This window comes from Hippocampus guttulatus, chromosome 15 (genome assembly GCF_054856545.1).
Source record: "Hippocampus guttulatus isolate MCC_2025c chromosome 15, RoL_Hgut_1.0, whole genome shotgun sequence".
Classification (NCBI taxonomy): domain Eukaryota; kingdom Metazoa; phylum Chordata; class Actinopteri; order Syngnathiformes; family Syngnathidae; genus Hippocampus; species Hippocampus guttulatus.
The window spans coordinates 12,239,256-12,263,179 of record NC_141275.1 but is presented as its reverse complement, the minus strand read 5'-3'; the positions used below and the strand labels follow the sequence as shown (position 1 = coordinate 12,263,179).

At 44.3% G+C, this 23,924-nt stretch overlaps 1 protein-coding gene across 1 annotated transcript; it reads left to right on the top strand.

The window, feature by feature from the left end:
• Nucleotides 1-438: 438 nt before the first annotated feature.
• On the top strand, nucleotides 439-21,643 carry LOC147193925 (GDNF family receptor alpha-4-like). Its single transcript, XM_086131892.1, has 8 exons — nucleotides 439-833; nucleotides 11,996-12,262; nucleotides 13,572-13,664; nucleotides 13,747-14,116; nucleotides 14,833-14,942; nucleotides 15,890-16,024; nucleotides 17,009-17,142; nucleotides 18,534-21,643. The coding sequence occupies exons 1-8, from the start codon at nucleotides 779-781 to the stop codon at nucleotides 18,732-18,734; spliced, it is 1,365 nt and encodes a 454-aa protein (XP_085988018.1). The 5' UTR covers nucleotides 439-778; the 3' UTR covers nucleotides 18,735-21,643.
• Nucleotides 21,644-23,924: the final 2,281 nt, after the last annotated feature.

The following is a 23,924-nucleotide window of genomic DNA, read 5'->3' as shown; positions in this document are numbered from 1 at the left end:
GGATACGGCAGCTATGGAAAAGGCTCTCACGGCAGCTAACTCCTCAACCAACTTCAACGTAGTTCCTTGGCGCGAGATGACACCAAAGCAATACTTGTATTAGACAGATGTGCGCAAAATCAGCGAGTAGGTTAGTTTTTCGGCAATTGATTCCATATTTTATTATATCGTGACTCACTAAGCCTGTCTTCAACCCAAGCATTTCTAGTTGTATAATTGTAAAACCGGAAGGTAAATATGTCTTTCAGATCTACTCTCCACTTCGCTGACATTGAGCATCCCCAGCTGTCCATCTTGCCATGTCCGCGCGCACAGCTGTTCCCCCCCGGGAAACATTCGCGGCAACTCTTGGGATTATTCCTCCTTTTCCAGGGGCCAATCACGTGACCCCTATAATAACAGGAGACGCGAGCTTTGCCTCTTTCACTTCGACGAGCGGACAACTGCGGAGCGACACATATGAGAACTTGCGAGCGCAGCACAGGGACCTCTTTTGGACATTTCCATCAATCATATAGTGGACGTAAGAGACGCGGATGGAGCAGCAAAGATCGCGAGAACTTGCGCGCCGCCACCAGTAGCGCGCACGCTACGTCGCTACTCGCTCGGTCGCGCTCGCGGTGTTGCTGTTGGTCAACTTTTGTGCATCTCTTACCTGGCCGTCCGATCAAGCGAGTGCCGCGTACGGGACGCATCGTCATCGTCATCTTCACAGGACGGGAGGCTCGCATGTGGAAGCAGCAGACGCTTTACAGTCTTCCTATTCAAAAGTAGTCCCATGTCGGCGCACAGGATGATGTTCATCGGACTCCTGCTTCAAGTCTTCTCCCACGGTAAGCACCTTTAGATACATTTGAAAAAGAATCACATTTCGGGGGAAATGTTTGCTTCCCATGCAGTGTGCGGTATGTTATTCAAAAGGAATTAGGAAAACACCGTATATGCACGTGATTGCAACTATAAGTGAAGTAATGAATGGATACGTTAATTTAAAAAAAAACAGAGACAAGAACACCGCTTCCCTGTTCATTAAATCCATTCACGAAGTTGTGTTTGTGAAAGTGACATCCATCTATCTATCCATCTATATTTGTTCACAAAGCACATTATGCAATATCTATTTTGGATCTGGCAAACTGTTAAAAAAAATAATCATTTGAAGAGAATTGGGAAATGTGGCTACCGTAGAGTTAATTGCTAAAATTGCAACCGTGTACACCGTGAGTGCTTTTATGACAAGAGAGTAATTAAGAACTGCTGCTATCTGCATTTTTGTAAATGCATCATGTGAATGCGGTTGGTGAAAAATGCTTTTAAAGGAACAGCGTGGGGGTGAGAGGGTGAGCGGGGCGGGGGGGGGGGGGGGTGGCGTAAAGGGAAAAGGGAAGCATTTGTCAAGAGTAAAAATTGACTGTCTCACACATGCGAACGCAATTGGTCAAGAAAAATGAAGCCGATTTAATCACATCCAGCCTGATCGCTATTTCTCTGTATTCCACCTAATATATGCACTTCCGCAGCCGTCCAGGTTGGAGTGGAACCTTTCGGCTGACAAAATGCTCCCATGAAGCCCATTTGCAATTAATTTCCGGGGGCAGCACAGTTTCCATGTGGATGACATCATGGGTCCAATTCTTTCTTCTTTTCTTTGGACCTGTTCCAAAAGGGAATGACGGGGTGGCGTGGGGGGGGGGGGGGGGCAGTGGCCATGCAGGACATATTGATTGGACTCTTCCCACATCGTGGAAACATCTCACTTATCTGGTGTTCCCCTTTAAGAGGAGGTTTTTTTCTTCCCATTAGCACGCGTGTAAATCAGCGACATGGATACAGAACGTGTGCATTAGATGGTGATTGCCGAGAGGATTTCATATGATGTCAGAAATTGCAGGATTCACCACTTAATGGCAGTAAAATAAGAGACCGCTTTATGACGCGTCATCAATCGGGGCACTTGGCTTGATTAAACTGGACAAATACTTTGGGATGAAATGTCATGGAAAAAAAAAAGTGACTGCAATTTCTCGTTGCGACCTGAAGTAAATTTGGATGATTTTCTTCTGTTGCGCCATCGATGGAAAAATACGGATTCGAATCATCAAGTCGGTAAAATTGTCGTGGCTGAAAAGCAGCGCTGCAGTGGAGCATAAATGCCTGTTGATTTGCAATTTTCATACAAGAAAAAAAAATTGCTTTATGGATCATCTTCATTGCTCAAGGCGATCAGACTCATTAATTTGATGAGGTGGTGTGTGTGTGTGTGTTGTCCTCAGGCTGCGCATCCACATACCATCTGAAAATCCACATCTTCATCTCATAATGTGACTTTATTGACCAGATGATCAGGTACAATTTGACGGACAGGAGGGACAATTGAATCGCTTTGTGGATAATGTTGTGTCAGGCCGCTAATAAGATTATTTCGGAAAGCCCGCTCCTGCTTTGTGGCATAGGCAGTTTTTTTTAGAACCTTCATCCTGGGTATCATCAAGGTAAGCAAATAGGAAATTGAAGTGATATTATGTTTGAACTTGACCATTTTCCACCATTCTGAGTGTCATTTGCAGAAACACGTGGTGGACATACTGCACTTTTTTTGGGGGGGGGGGGGGGTTTCTTTGCCAAATACCAAAGCAATTCAGATTAGCCTTATGGCCAATGCATTTGTTTATTTTTTAAATATATGAGTCAACGGTCAAAATGCCACCTCATTATTGTGTTCAAAGGCTCTTTCAAGCAGCGATTCGACTGTGATGCCTTCCAGCCCAAATGCAAATTGTCAGCGATAGACTTTCATGCCTACTTTCAAAAGGAAATCATCTGATTTGAAATATTCCTTCACAGGTATTAGAGAAAACAGTCGAAGAGATGGAGCGGTGAAATCACATTTCATGCAATGTTATTTTTAGATTGGAATACATTTGGCCGTGCACAACTCTGTCACCTTAACAAAGGCGGCGTGGCGCTTTAGAGGGAGCCTTTCCCCAAAATGTCTGTCACCGCTGACAAGCCACAGAGCCGCGGGCGAAAGCTCGCCAAAGTCGTCATTAAAGTGTCTGTTCAAGATCGAAGGAGGAGGAGGAGGATCGCACCTGTCGGTGTGCAGCAGATGCAGCCTTTGCTTTTCTGCCCTGTGGAAACACCGCTCCACTTCCCCCCCCCCCCCCCCCCCCCCCCGTTGCGGCAAGCCTCCGTTCTACCCAGCAGGGAAAGCACACATTGCACGCACTCAAAATTGGGTACCGTTTGCATAAATTGTTTTCTTTTTAAGTCAGCACGGAAAGATACGTTTGAAAAGATGCGAGTGTCGGGCAAATCGATAGGAAGCCAGTCGACTTTGACCCCTGCGCTGCAAAGCCCTCGTGGATTTAGTCACGTGACCTGAGGCGCAAAATGGAATGCGACTGTTTTAAGATCGTCATTGAGGCCGCCGCCCTGAATTTCCCCGAGCGCGCCAAGTTCCATACGCCGCTCAAGTCGTTTTTACGAGTGAGTGTTTAACACGCGACTTCTTGAGCGTCGCGACAAGGCCGCCCACTGTTGTCGTTGTGCTTTTCTTGCCTCTTTCCGAAGCGCGGGGCCCTGCAACTCGGTTGTGTTTTGGCCGACTGCACACAAAGATTGAACTGGCAACACGCCCACTGGACATCACCGAGATGAGAGAAAATAAAAGGATGGCTCATCATTTCAAGCATCCGATGTCGTAAAAAGATCATTTGGATTATAATGCTTGTATCGAGAAAAGTAAATTGCCAAACGCAGCTTTGTGGATGACGGGGTTATTTAATTGAACCGTCACTGCTAAAGCGGGGCAAATTTGATTATTTTACCTCACTTGCCACAAAGTTAGCAAAGACATTTTCTTCTTCAAAAGAATATCCTGAGCAATTAGTCCATGCGGTATGCTCGGAGTGATTCCCCCCCCCCCCCCCCCAGCAGAGCAGCGAAAAACTGCAACACACCCTCGGAATCATCATTATTATATTTTTCAGATGATCCCACTGGAATGGATGGCACAGCTATCGGGGGGAGCACACGAATGATCAGGGACTGGGGTGGGGTCGGGGCATCTCTGAGTGGCCAATTCACGGCACAGATGGGCTTCCCTCATGTCGAGACTCTAGTGCGCAACTACCGCGATGCATTTAACGGGAATGGGAGGAGCCGTTTTAATTGCCGTGATTGAGGTCGGCTGTGAGCACTCCCACAGCGCCGCAGCCCTCCCTCCGGCAGATCAACTAGCCTGCGCTCATCTGAGGAATGACGAACATCTGGTCTAACCCGCCGTCACGCAGAGATAAACCATGAGGATAAAAAAACAAAACAAAACAAAACAAAAGAGATGCTTGAGGCACATAGCAGCTATCAATTCAGCATTCTGTCGAGTTTGTTTTCATTTACACAGATTACACTTGTATGACAGTTAAGCACGTTAAAATGTAAACAGGCAAACAGAACCCCCTCGCCCCCAAGATTAGGATGACGATGACATTTTGACCCTGGAATGGGAATTACAGTAAAACCACTGACCAGGCACTATGTGGGAATGGATTGAGGAGCTTCATTAGTAGTGCTTTGTTGCCATCTTGTGGCATCTATAGGCAACTCAACTTTTTGGATGGGGTGATAACTTTTATAGTTGAGGATAGTTGATGCAGACTAGACACAAATTGGTGAATTTTTGGCATTCACTCGATTTCAAATCCCATTAGTCCCTATGAAAGATTCATTCTTCAGATTGAACAACTCACAGGTTGATGTGAGCTGATCGACTATCTTCTGATACAAAGGGAAGCTTTTTCTTGCCCAAAGCGCTTTGCATTTTGATTGCAAGTGGCACACGTCGATGCAATTTGCCAAACAGAATGTCTCCATCACTGCCAAGAAAGCATATGGACACATCACAGTTTGGCGCTGTGAAGGAAGCCTGAAAGGTTGACAAAGCTGCGAGCTAAAACGCCGAGTGCTGGATGCCACACCGGAGGCAGGCTGCTGTAAGGCCAGAGGAGCGATGATGTGGCGCCGCATTCCAGGGTTACACTTCATCAAAACAAGACGCGGGTCGGTGTCGTGCTTTTGTCAGGCAATTGTTGATTCCGAGAGTGGTCTGCCGCTGCTGCCGCTGCCGCTGCCGCTCGCGAGGCTCCTCCGCTGCGTTCCACTCTGCCCAGTCGTGTCTCTGCCGGAGCTGTCTCTGTGGGCTACGTGCATGAAAACTGATTAGAGCGAGCGCAACTGTGCTCTACCTCTGAAAGGCCCACCGGCTCAGAGATACCAATTTTCTTGGCTTGCACAAATTGAGGACTAAATAGCAAATAATTTCTCCATTGGAGATAAGGACTTCAAAAAAAAAAAAAGGCAGGACGTCAGCAGACTGCAGAGTCCTCTCGACCCCATTGTTGTGCCATCATTGAACTGTAATGACAACAAATGAGGGCGCCGTCATTTTATAAAGATATATCAATTCTTTCTCTCTGTTTGATGTTTAATGATCAAACAACAATAAGGGAAATTCTGCCACATAATTTTGTGGGGGGGGGGGGCGTGGGGTGGGGGGGGAGGGTTGTCGTTGCTTTCGTGAAATCATTTTGGAGCCTGACAATGTTTTATTTCGGCAATAATACTGTTATTATTGCGCGTAGCTCCAGAAAAACGTCCGTCTGCGAAAACAAAATACACGCCCATGCATCTTCAGTAATTATTTGAAGGCACGCGGGAGTACGGTAAATCAGAGGCAGCACTTTTAGCTGGTTATGATTTTAGCACTTCCCTTCCCTCCACCGGAGATGCATTAATCATTAAAATTTCATACTCACGTATATGCCAATGGAGGGGATTCAAACTAGACCTGGGATGACAAACAAACAGGAAAAGGCCTCTACCGAAAGATCAACTGCGGAATGGGAGACATTTGGACGCTCATGCAAATGAACATGAAGATGAGAATAAGGGGCGGAGCTGACAGGATCTATGATGTCACACTGGTTGAGGGGTGGGGTGTGGAGCAGTGGTGGCCCACCGCGTGGGGTCAGTGGCTGAAAGACAAAAGTGGACACAGTGGCTGACGGATGGTAATCACATGATTGGACCCCCTATGCCCCCCCCTCCCCCCTCCGCCAGATGAGATTGCTTGTCCCCTGGCAGATGGGTCAATTTCAGTATCTATGGCTTTGACCTAATTGTCTCCAAAATCAATTTGGCCACAATGTCCTTCTCTCAGGTGTTGTGTTCGAAGGCAGTCAGGCAATCCACAGCATTAAGAACCTCATTACATCCTCCTCTGTACAGCGGGCCCACGCTGGGCCCTTTGTTCCGTCAAGGATGACGGTTCAAAACATCAGGAGAAAGCAAGCCAACAAAAAAGACAGACTCTCCGAGCAGACGGGGTGATAGCCAGAGTTTGGTTTTTTGTTTCGCAAGAAGGCCACTTAGAGCAATTGCAGAAAATCATATCAGCATATGTTTTCGTTCGTTCACAGTATACAGAGCTTGCGAATACTCAGAAACATTCAATTCAATAGGCAGAAAAACAAACTTTTAATTTATGAAACTTTAGCTTCAATAGCCTTAGAGTATACAATGTATGTATATGGAATACAACATGTAACATGTAAAAGTAAAAGGTAATCCTCCAAACATTTGCCTGGTTAAGAATTCAGTAGTAGATTTTTTTTTTTTTTTTTGCGTCTGAAACTCAAATCTAAAATGTGCAAATTCAGTTGTTGACCAACTCATTTGACCAATAAGTAACACTTTTACCAAACGAATCAATTAAAATTCAGCCATAATAAATGGTCTTTAAGTTTACACAAGTTCAAAGTGGAAGTAATTGTAGGTTGAAATGTGGACATTTTTAGGCCGCCACAGTTGACAGCGCATAATTATTTTTCATGGTCTGTAAGTGAAAAGTGTAGATTGAATTTAAGGCCAGGGGTGGTGTTCTGCCCTCTCTGACTGCAAGTACAACGCCGTTGATTCCGCCATTTTTAATTTCTTTTCTTCCACACTTCACGGAAAGGTCTCACTTTAAAAACTTTGCTCTTTGCGGGGCCAGCGGAGATAGTCATGTGACTGCATGGCACTATTTGATCGTCTTGTGACGGGCAGAAGTCGCTCGGATAACCAAAACGAATAGATTGCACACGCAATCCCGGATAGAACACAAAACTGCTCCGTTCGCACTCTGAAATCACTCCGCCAGCCCCTCTGCTATTTCGAATCTCTCTAATTGAACATTTGTCATCAGGGCGTGTCACTTCACTTCACGGCAAACGTACGACCCTCGCCCCTCGCACACACAATGAATGAGCTTGTTGACGTCGTGCTATGCAATCACTAAGTGCAGTGTGAAAAGGCCTCGAAAGAGAGAAAAGTAGTACCCAAGTTACCAAATATGGTTCTTGCTTTATAAAGGGCGGTACTGAAATAAACTCAACAAGTTGCCGTGCCATAAGTGGGGAAAAAAGTGATGACCATTCCAAGGACTGATGATCAACCGAGGCTTTAAAAAACAAACAAACAAACAAACAAAAACACATCTGCTCATTGTAATATTCATTATCAAAAGGTAACTTTCAGTTCGCACGTTTTCAGCGTGCCCTTTCATACCTGGTGTCGTCGGGTACAACCGCTCAATCTAACAAGATCCAATTATCCCATTCTAATCCTCGCCGCTGATTGACACAGTCCCTTTTGTAATTAACAATAAATTGCGTTTGTACTTTGCAGCGGCGTGGGACTGCGCCGCATCATAATGAGAGCTTTTTGTAATTATTCCGAAAAGTCACTTCGGAATGACACGGGCACAAGAAAGAAATGAGCTTTTTAAGATAAAAAAAAATAAAACACAAGTTCAGATTCAGCTTGTGTGAGGACGCCCAGCGGCAGTCATCGCAGCCTTCCCGGTTTAAGCATATGTTTAATTTTAAAAGATGTTGGAGGACAATGAGCTGATTGGTGGAGAAAGTGGCGAGAAAAGGGCTGCATCAGCAAGGACTAACACCAGCCTTAATTATGGCTGATTAACCAACTGTGTCCTTCTTAAGGAAACAACTCTGTCCAGGGGCAAACGCAGCACACAAGCCGGCATACGCAATTAATTCATTCATTAATTCCCTGGCGGCTCTTAAAACAAAGTGAAAATCCTTCATGCACTCCAAAAGTGACGCTGCCGTGTTTGAATCCTTAATACCGCGGGGAATAAATGCATTTTAATTGTTGGCATGACATGGGGGGGATCAGTCATATCAGATTGGACAGAGCTTGGACAACTTACTCGACCTTTCTTTCGTTCGCCATCTGCTCGGCCCAATTTTTTTTTTCTTTCCCAGCTATGTCTTTTAATTTACTGTGTTGAATGACATCCAAAAGACACACTTTTGGCAGGAAAAATAGTCATACCACATTGTACTCGTGATTCTTTGCCGCTTTCCAGTACGGCCTGTGGGGGTCAATCGCCGTCCTTACATTAACATTCCATTAACTGTACACTAATGCGAGTACTTAGTTTTAATTTGTATGACAGTCCGTGAAGTGAGTCGTCTCATTTGCTCAAAGCGCTGGACCTTTTACATGTATCGTGTTTGGGCTCACGTCCATGTATAGTCACTCATTATTCACCCCGTTATTTTTATACTAGACACATTATAGGGGTGTGATGATTATTCATTTACATTTTCAATGTTTTCATTTGATTGCGTAATGCTGAGTGGTATGATAAACAAATGCTGAGCGTGACTAGTCCTCATGGTTGAAAGAAACTTTAGAATAATCATAAAAGTACTGCTAATCATGCTTCGTACGTAACAGTGGTCAAAATTTCCGTTTGTAATAAGGTGTCAAACACATGGCCCGCGGGCCAGGTCTGGCCCGCCACATCATTTTATGTGGCCCGCAAAAGCAGATCAGATTCTTGCTACCAAACACCTCATGATAGTAACTGAAAGAACAGTTGAATCAAACAGTTATTCTTGACTTCTTTCTATAGTTTGAGTCAGAACGCCCCCACCCCCCAGGCACTAAAATGTGGCCCCTTGACAAAAGTGAGTTTGACACCCCTGATCTAACTCAAAGATGAACCAGTCACAACTTATTCTTGGATCATCATAACAATTTCTCATGAAGCATACTTTTATTGTGTGTGTGTGTTAAAAGTTGGTTGCAGTTAACAGTTTCCATATTTATTTATTTTTTAGTGTAGGAGCTTGATCAATAAGCATTTCTAGCATCCAATAATAATAATAATAATCCAATATGACGTTCCAATAAAAATCTCTCAATTTCTGATAGTTGAAATGGATACGTTTGAAAAGCACCTCACGCGGGTTGCGTCCAGCGTGTGCCTTTCGTCCTCCCGTCGCCTCCTCCCGCTGGTGTGACTTCCATGCAGGAATTTCTTTTGGTCACACTCCCCGTCTTCCCAGCAGACTTCCTCCTCCTTCGCCACACTCTCCTCTCATCTCCAATTACTGGCCGGCAGCGTGGACGCTCGGTCATCCATCCCACGCCTTTGAATGGCTCAAAGATAAATTGGCCACAGCCAATCACTTCCCCGTGAACGTTGGCGCGTTGGCGTGTGGTCTCCCATGAACGGTGTGAACCTTCATCATCTTTTCCTGCGCAGACCGTATTAATCACCCCAGTGAGAAATCAATAGAGTGGATTATGGCGCCCATATCACCATATTTCATCCCCCAGTTCTTCTTCCGACGCGCACGCCGCTCTTGCCTGCGAAATTCAGAGATCTTGAGTTAATCAATGAGCACGACTCCATCGTATGTGCTGCTTTTATATCTATCAGATACGCTCTGTGTTTTTATAGATTTTAACAACGATGCGCCGTATGCGGCCAAATGATCTCGGAATCCAACCATTTGGATAAGATAAGCATCGCTTCTTCTTTTTTTTTTTGACTAGACTACGATCGTTCTTCCCGCCGCGGCCTGCGGCGTCACGGCAGGAGCCGTGGCAGGTTTCCTGCGGCGGCAATAAAGCGTAGCCTCTCTGTTTATGATATATTTCATGCGTGAGTGAGACGTGGACCTCATGTGGCGTCTGAGATTACCAAATACGCGGCGATGGGACGGGATGGCAGCTGCGCTTTGCCCCGCCAGTCGCCAGCAGCTTAATCAAAGCGTGTGACCAATCTTAACACAATGCTACGTATGTGAGTGTTTGCGCGCGTAATCTATATGTTAATGTACGTGAGGTTGCGCGCGCTTGCCGACAAACACCTGCAGCCACACTTCGGTGTTAATGGAGCTTTCTTTGCCGTTTTGGTTTCATCCACTTTACACCTGTTACACCTTTCATGCAGGTTTTTCCAATCTTGCGGTCAGGGCCAACGACGTTCATGGAGCAATTATTATCGGTTTGACGATCATCAGAATAAGCAAGCAGACACAGTAATCCTTGGCGAAGTGTTTTTGATTGCTGCTTGTTGACATCGTTGCATGACTGGTAACTAGCATTAGTTTGGGTAGAGCATGTCAATTTTAAGTGAATGCATGCGTTTTTGATGTGAACGTCACGAATATAATCACGCACGAGCGCATTGTTTTCATCTTTGAGACTTTTGATGGATAAAGGAACTTGTGCCAAGTTGGTAAATTCAGATTCACATTCAAACGATGAATCCGTTTTTCTGAATGTTTTCATTTTGAACTATACGGAATCAATGCGATGACTTTATGTCATAAATGGCTTGTGTGTTACATCAAAGCTCGGTAAATGCGGCAGGGACTTGAAAATATTAATGTTGTAGCTTTGCTCACAAAAATATGTAATCAGCATTCAGTGAATCCATAAAATCGGAATAACTTTGTCACGATTGTTTTTAGAGTGAGCTTATTTATAGTTTTAGAAGTTGTGCCTTCATTTGATGATTAAATTATTTAATCCTTTCAGGGCGGAACAAGGGGAAAGGCTTATTGCATTAGTAATTTACAGTGGACATGCCCTGCGGCATCCTGAGAGGGCGTTCAACTATTTTTTCAAATTGATAGAAACACATCTGTGTTCTGCAGTGGACTTGTACACCACTGCAAACTACAATTTCAGCAATGAATGCGTTTTTAAATCAATATTAATTACATGAAATCAACATTATGCTGTATTCCAAATGATCATTGTCATTTTCCTAAAAAGTCAGTGGGGATGGTATTGATTCCAGGGGGTACGCCGCCTCTGGCCATGGCAAAAAAAAAAAAAAAAAAGTCTGTTTGTAATTGCATATTTTACTCCTTGCTAACCTTGCCTTGTTGGGACATGATGGCCATCCACCAGATTCTACAGTCGTTGGTGTGTCTTCATTTCATTCTGTATTAATTCCCATATGCATTTTGGCAAATCGAGATTTCGGAAAGGATTTTTTAGGTTGTTGAAGTGCAAATCGAAAGATTGGGCATCTGAGCGTTGGCTGCGCAACAACATCCACTCTGACGCAGGCCAACATTCTACCGTATGAACGCGACTCTATTCAGCAACTGACACACAAATAGGTATCTAATATGCACGCTAGGGAGTGACACGAGGAGGGCTTCAGAACTAAAAGCGGAGCTGGAAGAGAAAACAGAAAAGGTTCAGATTGGAGTGTGTTTCGAACCTGATAAGAATGTGCTCGCGTTGCATTGCGGCGTCGCAAGACTTTCGCATCGAGCTTCTGTGTTTGGACAGCGCCGTGATATTAGCTGACTGCTTAGTTGGAAGCACTCCAAAAAGCTCGGCTGGCCCCCCACCGAATGTCAATCAATCCAATCAGCCCACCCGCTTGCAGTGTTTTACGGCCATATTGTGAATGAAGAACACTTGTGAGCTTTCAATTTAATCTTCCTTGTGGTTATTATAATGAGTAGTTCTCCAATCTGTCCACAGAGCACAATTCATTTGATCTGTTGCCTTAATTACAACCTATTTATCGCAACAGCAAACAGTGGGACAATCAACCCCGCGGCTAAGCACCTTTCACACAGACGACGTATGACCGTGTCTCCATCAGGTAGCGCACCGGTATCGGCCTCCTTCGACTGTCTGCTGGCAGAGCAGGGCTGCATCCAGCAGCAGTCCTGCAAGGTCCTCTACCACCTTTTGGAGTACTGCTCGGCCGAGGAGGCGATTTCGCCGCTCGGCCCCGACGCCCGCAACGAGTGCCTGGAGGCTCAGAACTCCTTGCAGCGCCATCGCCCACTTCAAGTGTGCAAATGCCAGCGCGGATCTCGTAGGGAGGAACACTGCCTCAGGGTCTACTGGACTGTCAGGTTTGGAGGTGGGATTTAAGCTTTGCCATCTGTGTGTAAGTGTGTGTGTGTGTGTGTGTTTAATGCTTACCTACACTCACCAACTATGACAGAACGCACCCTTGCATCAAAAGATCTTCCATTACACACTCAAGTGAGCAAAGATTAACTGTACACTTTCAGAGATACTTTAGTCGAGTGTACACTTCAAAAAGAATATTTTTAATGTTCAAACTGACAAATGTTATTCGCAAATACTCATTATCTTGCAATTTTATGGCTGCGACAGAGTCATTTTTACCACTGTGTTACATCACCTTTCCTTTGAACATAGTTCGTTTAGAAAACAAGGACACTAATTGTCGAAGCTTTGTCGGTGGAATTCTTCCCCATTCTTGCTTGATCTAAAGCTTCAACTGTTCAACAGTCCGGAATCTCTTTTTTTTTTACACTTCATTATGCGGCACACATTTTTAATGGGAGACAGGTCTGGACTGCAGGCAGGCCACTCTAGTAGCCGCACTCTTTTCCTACGAAGCCACGCTTTTGAAGACTGCGGTTTGGCTCAGCCACAACTCATAAGGAATCGCGGTATCGAAAATGGACGGAAGTATCTTTTAGTCCTGCTATGAGATAAATATAGATTCTGAGCTGTTTCGGGTGATCTATTTGCCACAGTTGCATGTTGTTATACAGTATTGCGTTTCTGTATAGTTCTGATGGTCTCTATAATTGCGACGTGATAGTGGTGCTATTAGCAGTTGAAGTCAGGTAAGCCCAGGTGACAAATGCACAGCCCGCCAGTGTCACGCATCATTTACTGAGAAATTGAGGGAAATGTGAAAAGATATTGCCTTGCCTCAAAAAGAAAATCCTGGATCTGCAACTTTACCTGGATCCAATGCCAAAATTGGATAAGCTCTTCTTTGGCCTGTGCCCCGTTACTCCAGAGTTTTATTTTGTACATTGAAATTCATGACTGTATGATACTAAAAGGTCTTTCTAATATTCTGCTTGCCTTATTGCGCTACATTAGAGGAGGGGCATACTTCTCAACAGGGCCGAAGTGGGACTCATTTTCTGGAGTTTCACGCCTCAGACAGGTCGACTTTAGTTCATCTTTTAAAACATTTTTTAGACTTATGAGTGTATCAATATAAAACCGATGACCATTCCATGCAACTTAAGATCAAAACGTATGAGACCGTAGTCTGACTGCAGTAAGTGCTCAAAAACTAGAACGCTAATTCCCATGGAATTTTGTAGCGCTCCTGAAGTTCAACGTCGCAGCCCTTGCGTGCAAGTTACGAGAAGAAGTCTTTGCTTTTCTGTTTTAAGCATACGAAGAGTATGAGGTTTCCCCATATGAAGAACTCGAGTTCAGCCTGGTGAGAAACATCGAGATGTCGCACATGGCCTCCATCATGGCAGGTACGGCCACGGACACGAATGAGTCAACGTGTTCGTCAAGTTTCTTTCCTTGTCGTCATAATACTCTTCTTTTCCCCGCCAGCTTCCTCCATGTCTGTGGACGGTCACAATCAGTGTCTCAAAGCTGCCCAGGACTGCGGCTTGTTTGAGAAATGCGGCTCCCTGCGCTCCGAGTACGTCGTGGCGTGCACCAAGCGAGCAGCGGCCTCCGACAACAGTTGCAACCGTCAGAAATGCCACCGAGCCCTGCGGCGCTTCTTGGAACGTGTGCCGGAGGAGTACAGCTTCGCTCTGCTCTTCTGCCCTTGCTCCGATACCCTGTGTGGGGAGCGCCGCAGGAAAACCATCGTCCCGTCTTGTTCCTACGAGGAGAACGCTAAGGGGGAGGAACGAGCGGGGAAGCCCAACTGCCTCAGCCTGCAGAACTACTGCTCGAGGGATGAGCTGTGTAGGTGAGAAAGGTTACGTGCTCATGCCAGAGCTGAGGACACGCGGTGTTTTCTGAGGTGAATACTGCTATTAGTCATTTGGCAGAATCTATCCAAATAAGAGGGAGAACTAGCTCCTTATTTTAGAACATGCTATCCTTGTGTATCACGTCTGCTGCTGCTGTGCACCTTGACCCACTTACACACGTGGACTAAATTGTTTGTACCTGTGTGTTCATGATCGAAAACACCATAGGGGCATGTTCAGCCAAGGCGTGTCCTCTAAATAGCATCATAGGTATTTTCAAATTTGTGATACGTCAGTCACTGTGCTGCTTGGTGACATGGTGTGTATCACACTTGACATGGACCAGAGGAAGAAAAGGGGGAAACTTGTGTCAGGAGATTGGAAACAAAATGTTTTTGTTTTTTTTAAAGGTGCATTGGGGGTACATTAATCACTGGTATTTTTCCACTATTCACAACAGTACTCGGTCCCTCCCCCTCACATGCTTTCCATTTTTAATAGAGAGCAGCAAATAGCAATGTGTCTGGTAGTAAGAGTGATGCAAAAATTTTACCCAATAATAGCAAAGTTGGCTCGCACAACTCATTCCACAAAAGACATCCGGTGGGATACTTTCTGATCACTTGCAACCTCAAGCAGAATCAGTGCACTTCACCCCTTAAGGCACCTTTAATATTCTGCCTTTTTTTTTTTTTTTTTGCATGTGCGTCAGATCCCGGTTTGCTGACTTCCAACACAACTGTCAGCCAGCTCCAATGTCTGCTTCTGGCTGCATGCGAGAAAGCAGAGCTATGTGCCTCAAGGCCTACGCTGGACTCATAGGTGAGTAAATAAATGAAAGCGGAGAAAATGTTGAGAGATGGAATCGTTTTACGGAAAAGGCAGAATACGGCGTGAAGGATTATTAGACATCATCAGCAGGTGTCTTGCAGTGATATTTTACTTTCATAATCCTTTTTCTCACCAGAAAGCGACTCTTTACTCGTTTCACAAATAGTCATTGCTTTTCACACTGGGCAATATGTTGTAGGGTTTGTTTGTCGGCAATAATTGTCCTTTACGCTCAATCAATTTTAAACAAACCGCATCGTCTTATTAATCATGTTAAAGTAGCATTTGCAAATTTTCTCAGGATTTTGTCAAATTAGTGTGGCCTTTTGATGAGAAGGCTAGATATACGGCACTAAGGAAGCACCAAGAAAAAAAAAATTACTGTACAGATAATATCCATGTGTAAGTAGTCATAGGTTTGGATGCACTACAACGCTACAGAATGAGAAGATGGTTGAATATCTAAAATAAATAAATAAAGAATTTTATATATTTATTTATACTTGTAGTCGAGTATATGACTTGAAGTCTCGATGAGGGCTTCAAATTCACAGAATTTTTGGGCAAAATGTCATCATAGAAAGACACAATCATGAAAAAGTCATGTCCCCCCCCCACCCCATCTACTTTATGCACGATTCTTCACAAAAACTTTGCCATTTCCAGGCCTTTTGTTGCAGCCGCTTCTGGGATTCCTGTCAGAAATAACCCCCCTCTCAAAAGAATCTCCCATTTGTATTTCTACTGGCAGCTCATCAAAATGTCTTACTTTGTATTGTACCCCCCCCCCCCCCCCATGGTATCTTTCAAAACATTTTTTTGACCCCCGCTGTATGAGCGCGAATCTTGTCGGCAGTCTGCTCGGTGTCTTCAACAGAGGCGCAGAGCATGAATAATAGCTTGGCTCACGTAAAACTGATGTTTGCCGTCTTTTGCAGGCACCATTATGACTCCCAACTACGTGAGCAACAGCAGTACGGAAGTGTCCCAGTGGTGCACGTGCGATGGCAGCGGCAACGAATGGCAGGGCTGTCAGCGCATCCTGCACATGTTCAAAAACAACATTTGTCTGCGTAAGTGTCATTTGGTGGTCCTCTGGTTCGACGGTGATCACCTTTCACGTTTCAATATTAACTCTTCCATTGCTCAAGCTGTTTTTTTTTGGGGGGGGGGGATTTGCAAAACAAGTGCATAGGTCAGTGTTTTGTGACACTTTTGAGGAAGACGTGTTACTGTGCTAAGATTTTAAAACGCTCCTCCTGTTCATCTATTCAAGTTGCTGACATTAAATGTATTTAAGTATCAAAAGTAAAAATATTCAAGCTTTTGAATAATTAGTTTTGATTCTAATATTATTTTTTACGTATTTAGCGTACTTCAGTGACGTCGCGAAAAGATTTGCAATGCAGCTACTTGGCGACGTTAGCTAGCATGCGTTAGCCTGACCGTAACATTATCCAGATGGCGAAACAAGCTCATAACTACAGGAAGATCGACATTTTGACGTCCCTGGACCTTAATCCTCTCAAAAGAAAACACTTTCTGTCAAGATGCTAACGAATACAATGACACATTTTTGTTCACTGCTCAAAAAAGCTTTGATGTAAGTTTTTCATATGATTGTAGCTTGGCGTGCGGCGCTTCTCTGGCGGGTAGCTTCAGCGTAGTGAGATCTAAGGTAACTTGTAGCAAAGAACACATTTTTCAATGAGCGAGGCGAGGGAAAGGGACACACAAGTTTGCGTTACAGTCATCTTAAGATTAGCTATTCCAACTGACACTTGGCGAGAGGCGGGGTACGCCCTGGACTGATCGCCAGCCAACCATTTATTATTTAGTTACAATCGTCGGTGTGTTGAAAATGGTTCATCCAAAAGGCGAGGTTTCTCGTGAATAAGAAAAGAAGGAAAAGTTCAATGCCTCATACTTTTAGGACCCTCACATGACATGCATTCAAATTTAGGACAGACTGGGGAAGTCAGAATGACTTGGCGATGATGTATAATGAACCATGTAAAGACACCCCCCCTCCCACCCTCCCGCTGATTCCACCTCAGGTGCTGCTATCAGCTCCATGGGAGTTTTCGTGACGCCCCCCGCTGAGACCAGCCCCGTTCCAGCTCCCGAGCCTTCCCCGAGAGCCCGCGAGGAGAAGGTTCACGCCGTCAACTCTCTCCCGGAATTTACCACCGTGAGTAAGCCCCTGTCGGTGCACAATCACCACCTCACCCACATGAGAGTTGAACCCCTCCCTCAACATCCACGGAAGACTAACTAAAACTAAACTCCAGTGGAACGCTCCGCCCACCCTAAACCCCCCTCCTGCCCTTTGTGGTCACGGATTAGCGGAAGGTGTTTGCAACGTTTGGCTCAGTACTCAACTTTTAATATTCATGTATGCACACCCCTTCACTCTATATTCTCTTTCTTTTCTCCTAATCCTTCCACAACACCCCACTGCTGCAAAAGCTGCCACCGGAGGGGGCTGCATTAAACATTCATACACAGTTTATTTAATAATAACCGCCTTCGGAGTTCTTTTATTTTTATTTGACGTATTGGGGTACGTTTAGGTGAGCTGGATATGCGATCGGAAGCGAGTGATGGGGTGATGACGGTTTGTTGCGGTCAGTAAAGCGCACTAACAGCCATATGTGCTCACCATATGAAGGTATTCATGCATCAATTCACTTAATTAATCATTAGCGGTGAAAAGTGCACATCGTCACTTTTCGGGCCCAAGAAAACATCTTGACATAGGTCGACAGCTGGGTGAGTGACTCTCCATGGTGACAGCTGTTTCCTGCTCACATCACAGAGCAGCAAATGTGTTTACAGTGTACACACTGCAGGCTTCATCCGCTACAGCTGCAAGTAGAACCTTTTAAGTGGAGTGGTCCAATAAGACTCGTGAAAAGGAATGACTTGAAGATCGACACGTTTTGTACTTTCCATTTTGACAGTTGCTTTTGGTGGACTGAACGATTTGGAACAGAGTTGCAGTCAGGTAAATGAGCTGTCACGTACAGTATATAGCGCTTTTCTACCTTTGCTACTCGAAACGCTTTATACCACACGTGTCAAAGACAAGGCCCGGGGGCCATATTTGGCCCCCCCCACACATCACTTTATATGGCCCGCAAAAGCAAATCATGTGCTGCAACTTCCATGATCCTTGCTAAAGTCCGTACCGAAATGTCAAATTGTGACGTGTGATGAACGTTGAGATTTTGTAATCCTTTAGTTACCCTGTTTACACCAACTTGAGCAATAATAGAACAAACAAACAACAAATTAGCAGCGGCAGGTTCAGCCAAGGCTAAAGTGACATCCAAAAATGTCAGCTTGGTCAGAGTTTTCCTCTTCGCCCAAAAAAAAAAAAGTCTGGAAAAAAAAGAAACTTTAAAGCTGTATAACAAACAAATAGTTGATTTTTGTAATGGCAAAACTTGTCATCCGTCAATTGGTTGTGTACAAGAAATAATACAATGAGATGATTACGTCAACATGAACAAATACAAAGCGCTTCGGGTTTCCTTCACACGTCACTCCTCTCCTAATCGCAATGATTTCCATTCACAGATCGAGACAAGTGAGGAAGTGGAGCAAGAGGAGGTCAAGAGTGAGGAATTTAACATCATCCCGCCATATTCTGAGAAAGACTCCGACACTGAGTCAAGGGCCACCGAGAGGCAGCGAGGAGCAGCCAGCTCAGTGGCGCCAGTCTTTCCGCTCTTGCTGCTGTCTCTACTCATCCTGGACTGGGAGTCTGGCAGCCACTAAATCGTTCACCTTCTGCTCGTTTCTCTGTCATTGCCGCATTCAAACCCATGCCAACTCCCCGGGAGAAGTTGCCAGAAAGAACTGCAGAGGCTTTCATTGAAAAAGGAAAACTCCTCTCCTTCTTAAGAGTGAAAAGATATTCCGTCGTGCAGCAGTATCTTGTGTCTTAGCTCCAGAGCAGATAGCGCATGGCTGAACGAAGAAGTGCCGTCTGGGCAAAACAGTCCACCCGGAGCCTGCTCCGCACTCCAAAAAAAAAAAAAAAAAAAAAAGTACATCCCCTCTTTTAACAAGAAGCACATAGCCAAAGGCCACACTCCCCCTCCTGTACGTGCTCTCCAAGACAAAACCGCAAGAAGCGGCGTGCTCTAGTGCTTCCGAGACGGAGCGCGTCTTCTGATTTCTTTTTCATGACTCACCACGCATTTGTTACTCGCTCGCCCCGTCGGCTCTTCGTCTGCCCGCATCACACGAGGCTCTCATCGAGTTAGATCACTTTATCGGTTCGTCGGAACGCCGTTGAAAGCCAAACGCGGTACTGACTGAAAACAAATCGCTGGCCACTCGACTGGTACTAAAAAGTAACTTTGCTTTTGCGCTCCTATTTGATTTAACGTCATTGTTTTGTTTTTTGAGGAATCCAAGTAGCATCATATGGCATTTTGAAAACTTCCATTCCAGCCGGCTTGACCTTGAAGACATGAAATTAATTGTCCCTTGAACGATCTTTAAAAAAAATCTGTTCCAGTCATCATTTTCACCATCATAAAACATTCTGAGCATGCACAAGCGTCAGTCTGATGATCTCTAATATTGTAAACAAAAACAAGTCATACATTGTTCAAAGTTCGGCCGCACTCGCACCGGGACAGCTCCGTCGTACTACCCTCGCGTTCTTCAGAACCCAACACCGAGGGAGTGCGACTTACTTGACTTTGACGACTTTTCCAAGACGCGGGCGGAATGGTCGCAATGATGATGACACGTCCAGGTTAGCCATCGACATCGCCGGCCCATTTGCATTGCGCATATGACCAGTGTTCCACTCTAAAGTATCTCTTTGTACTTTAAAAGGCTCCGCTTTTGTATCGTTGACAGTTGACTTTGGCGTCCTGGGAACATGCGTCTACCTTTTACGGCCCTGGAAAAGTTACCTCCGAGTCCAATAATTAGCCCTACGGGGGTACGTTAGAGTAGATGAAGGGTCATAAATGGACTCTTATTCCTCGGCGCGCGCTCGCTGAAAACAACAACGCATTAAGGCCGCTGCCCGTGAGTGGAGGAAAATAAAATGGTGGTGACAAAAGCAAAGGAGAGCGTCGTCGGGTCGGTCGCCTGCGTTGTCTTCATGCGCGAGCGATGTTCCGTCTTTACAACCGTTGGCTCATCTCACAGCGAGCCCCTCCAGTCACTTAGAATTATTCCGAGTGGGATGAGTAATGAGAGGGGGCAACGGCAATGAGATAAACCTCCACGGTAGAAATGGGGGGGACGGGTGGGGGACTGAGAGCAATTATGGGACAATTTTCGAAGAATTCAACACGTAGCAAAAACGAGGAGGACGGCTTAGGGGAGGAAATAGGCAATTTACAGCTGTCATAGCCTCTCACCTTTTTTTTTTTTTTTTTTTATCCCGAGATGTGTTTTAGTGGCACTTTGCTGTCATGTCAGGCAGATGTTGCGAGATGAAGATATGGAGATGGGAAGGGACACGGAAGGCTAGAAAGGCTGCAAAGGCTGCCGGCTGCTCTGCTCATTGAGCAGCACATCGAGCCATTCTTTCTCTGCCTGGAATAACTTTTGCTGATGTTAATGATTTTTTTTTTCTTCTTCCCCATGGCTCATTTTCTTGGGAAATTACACTGTTGCGAGGTTGTAGGTAAAGACAAGCATATGGGATGCTCTCATCATTATTTTGAGCAAACTTATCGACGACTTTGCAGCAAATAAGAGCGATAATTGGCTTCGGAAGGGAAGACGTACACGCACGATTACAAAGCATTAAGCGTTATTCTCATCCTAATGACGAGTTCTCATTGAGCACTTCGACGGGCTGGACCTTTTCCAAAGATGTATCATGAAAACCGGTACATTTGAAAAAAAAAACCTACAAAAAGGTTTGCTTGCTGTCAAAATCACAGGAGGAGCACAGCTATACATTCTCGTTTCCTGTAAATACGATTGTACGTAATCGCTTGAGGAGGCCGCATGGCCCAACACTTAATTAACTTGTTCCCATTGGGAGAGTTAATGAAGGGTTACGTTGGCACAGGCCATTCTTTTCTTTGATCATCCTTTTGTTCAAATGGACAGTTAGGGAGCTAACAGACAAAAATAATAATAATAATAACACATGAAATAGTAGCATTGCAAATTGGTCTAAAATATGTAACATGGACACATGAAGGAATTAAAAAGTATGCTTGAAAAAAAAAAAAAAAGAAGCACTTGCCATTTGAGTGTTGTAGCAATTCTGCTGCTAATTTGCCATTCTCTGGCGCTGGCCTTAATGACTGAACTTGCGTTTTTATGTGTCTTTGCGTTTCAAAATGTGTGTTTATATTTGTAAACTATGAAAAAAAAAATCATTTTACCATACAGTAGCTTGCATTTTTGGTGTATTCATGACTTCAATTGCATAATCATCCACACATTCTTTTGATTTGGATCTTTATGATCCTTCTCCCAAAATGATGTACAGAGAATGTTTCATGTGTTTAAAAACATCAACATATCAATCGCGGCGAGGAAAAAAAAATAAAACGTGACTATGATGTGTAAATGAAAACAAAGCAAGTGTAATTTTTGTGACAAAACAGAACTGTGTGCCAGTTTGTTAAAAGACGAATAAAAGCCACATTGGCAGCTTCTGGATCCAATAGGACATTATTGGATGGAAATGAAAACGACTGCTGTGTTTTGCCAGTCTTTTTTTTTTTTTAATGACATTTTAGCAACAGCAAATACGAATGAAAGTGTCACTAACAAGCTTACTGCCACTTTAATGGCATACATCGGCTATGCTGGGCAAGCATTCGCACAAAAAGAGTCTTGAATTTAAGGACAATTGAAGATAAAATTGTAATGATATCCAGATTTATCACACACATGGGAAAATACTTTTCAAATGGCCAATTCCTTTGTCATTTCTACGTTAAAAATCATTATGAGTTGATGCGAAATTCTGATTTGTCAAAGATGGTAAAGTGTGGGGTTTTTTTGTTAGCCGCAAGCTAACAAAAAGATTTTTGTTAGCCGTAAGCTAATGAAAGATTTTTCTTAGCTGTAAGCCTGTCACTCTCGGTGGAGTTAATCTATAATATATGTGTGGATTTTATTTATTTTTAATTGGGCTACTGAAATAAATTGTGTTTTAGCGTCTGTGAAACCGCAGAGCACCTAATTTTGAGGTTTCGGCAAGCCACAAGGTGAATCAAAAGAGTTGCTTGTAATCTGCTCTCCTCGTCATGTCACCCGGTTGTGTGGCCACTTGTTGCTAAGCAAAATTTGTGCCCTGCAGCCAAATGGAAAAACACACACACACACACACTCATGCGCACACGCAGATCCTAATTTCATTGCCACTTTGCGAGCGAGAATAAAGAAGCCACACGGACTATCAGCAGTTACAGGAAGTCAGACACACACTTCTTTCAAAAACCTTTCCACCAAGCAAGTGACTTTTTTTCCCAATCTTTTTTAGACAGAACATCAAGATGAACCACGGCAAACTATAGTTGCACAAGTGTGTCCACCCCTCTGATAACTTGGATGCGGCTGTGTTCAGAATTAGTCAGTAACACAACTCCCGTTATCTTAAATGCATCTGACTTAACCCAAATCAATTTCAGCTGTTCTAGTAGGCTTTTCCTGACATTTCTTTTTGCTTTCCAGCAGACGTTTGACAGTTTTGTGCTAATGTGGGAATGGAATTCATTGGACCGTAACACATTTGGCCATATGTCTTTGGGGTATTTCATGTGTGTGTAGAGAGAGAGAGAGAGAGTGTGTTTGACTGTGATTGGTTAATTGTGAATAAGAGGGTGTGCACACTTGTGCAAACACATTACTGCAGTTGTTTGTTTTTTTTTTTTTTACTTCTGCTACAGAATAGATTTACCCCCCACCCAAATCATTTGAGTTGTACACGTTATAGGTCACATTAATGGTGGAAAAAGTCTTGAATGATTCATCTTCACCTGACATCCCGAACGAAGTATGCCAAATATCTGGCATTTAAACCCGGGTGTGTAAACTTTTCATATGGACGGTTGGGCCCACGGGAGGGAAAACAAAACAAAAAAACAACAATTAATTCCGACGACTACTTGAACAATGAGGGCGTCTGTCTCTAAGCAATGCCTGACCTTTCTCCTTTCTCTTTTTGTATCAGCACACGCCATTCGCCGGCGGGACTCAAACTGCAAATTTGCATGAATTGAGGCGCATAACGAAGGACAGCTCTGAGCCCGGAAATCATCTTTTCCTGTGACAAATCCCACCGGTCCTTTTTCTTATTTGAGATACTAACAAGTCACCCTTTGCAGGGAACTTCACAGGTTGTCCGGAAAGCGAGGCGTACGTCGTCATATGAATGATGCTCGGATCTCATTTAGCTGCTTGTCGTGCACACGAGTTCACTGTCACACTGTCATGGAACACCGAAGAGCCTGACGGGAACATTTTTGAACGGTGTTTACCATACACCTGAATGTCGGCTCCCATTAGGGAGAAACGACAGCGCACGTGCTTGCAATTTCTTTTGTTCAGCTATTCAAGCATTCGTTGTTTTGCTGATCTTTTTTTTTTTTTTTGGTGTTGTTGTTGTTAATCTGTTTCTCATTTTGTGTCTCTGATTACTTGTGTATTTTTTTTTGGGGTCCTTGTAAACCTCCCACGATTATGTTTTAGTTTCTTCTCTTTTCATGTACAAGCTTTTGGATTCATTAGTGACTTTGATATTACCTGTCGTTAAAGGAAATGGAGAATGAACACAACTCCAAACCCAGATGCAGCAGGGTCACATTTAAAATCACGTTACGCTTGTCTTTGATCATCAAGTAACATCAGCATAGATCTTATAACCGCCGCTTGCGCAGTCGAATGAAATCCAGTTCATGAACGCTGTATCTCGGCCTTTGAATAAAGCCACTAAGGCTCCGTTTTGTTTTTCCGAGATTATTTTTTTTA

Excerpts from the sequence above, each read along its gene's own strand:
- LOC147193925 (XM_086131892.1), top strand. The coding sequence starts at position 779 with ATGTCGGCGCACAGGATGATGTTCATCGGACTCCTGCTTCAAGTCTTC. Across the intron at positions 834-11,995 it reads GCTTCAAGTCTTCTCCCACG|GTAGCGCACCGGTATCGGCC; the intron begins GTAAGCACCTTT and ends TGTCTCCATCAG. Across the intron at positions 14,117-14,832 it reads TCGAGGGATGAGCTGTGTAG|ATCCCGGTTTGCTGACTTCC; the intron begins GTGAGAAAGGTT and ends CATGTGCGTCAG.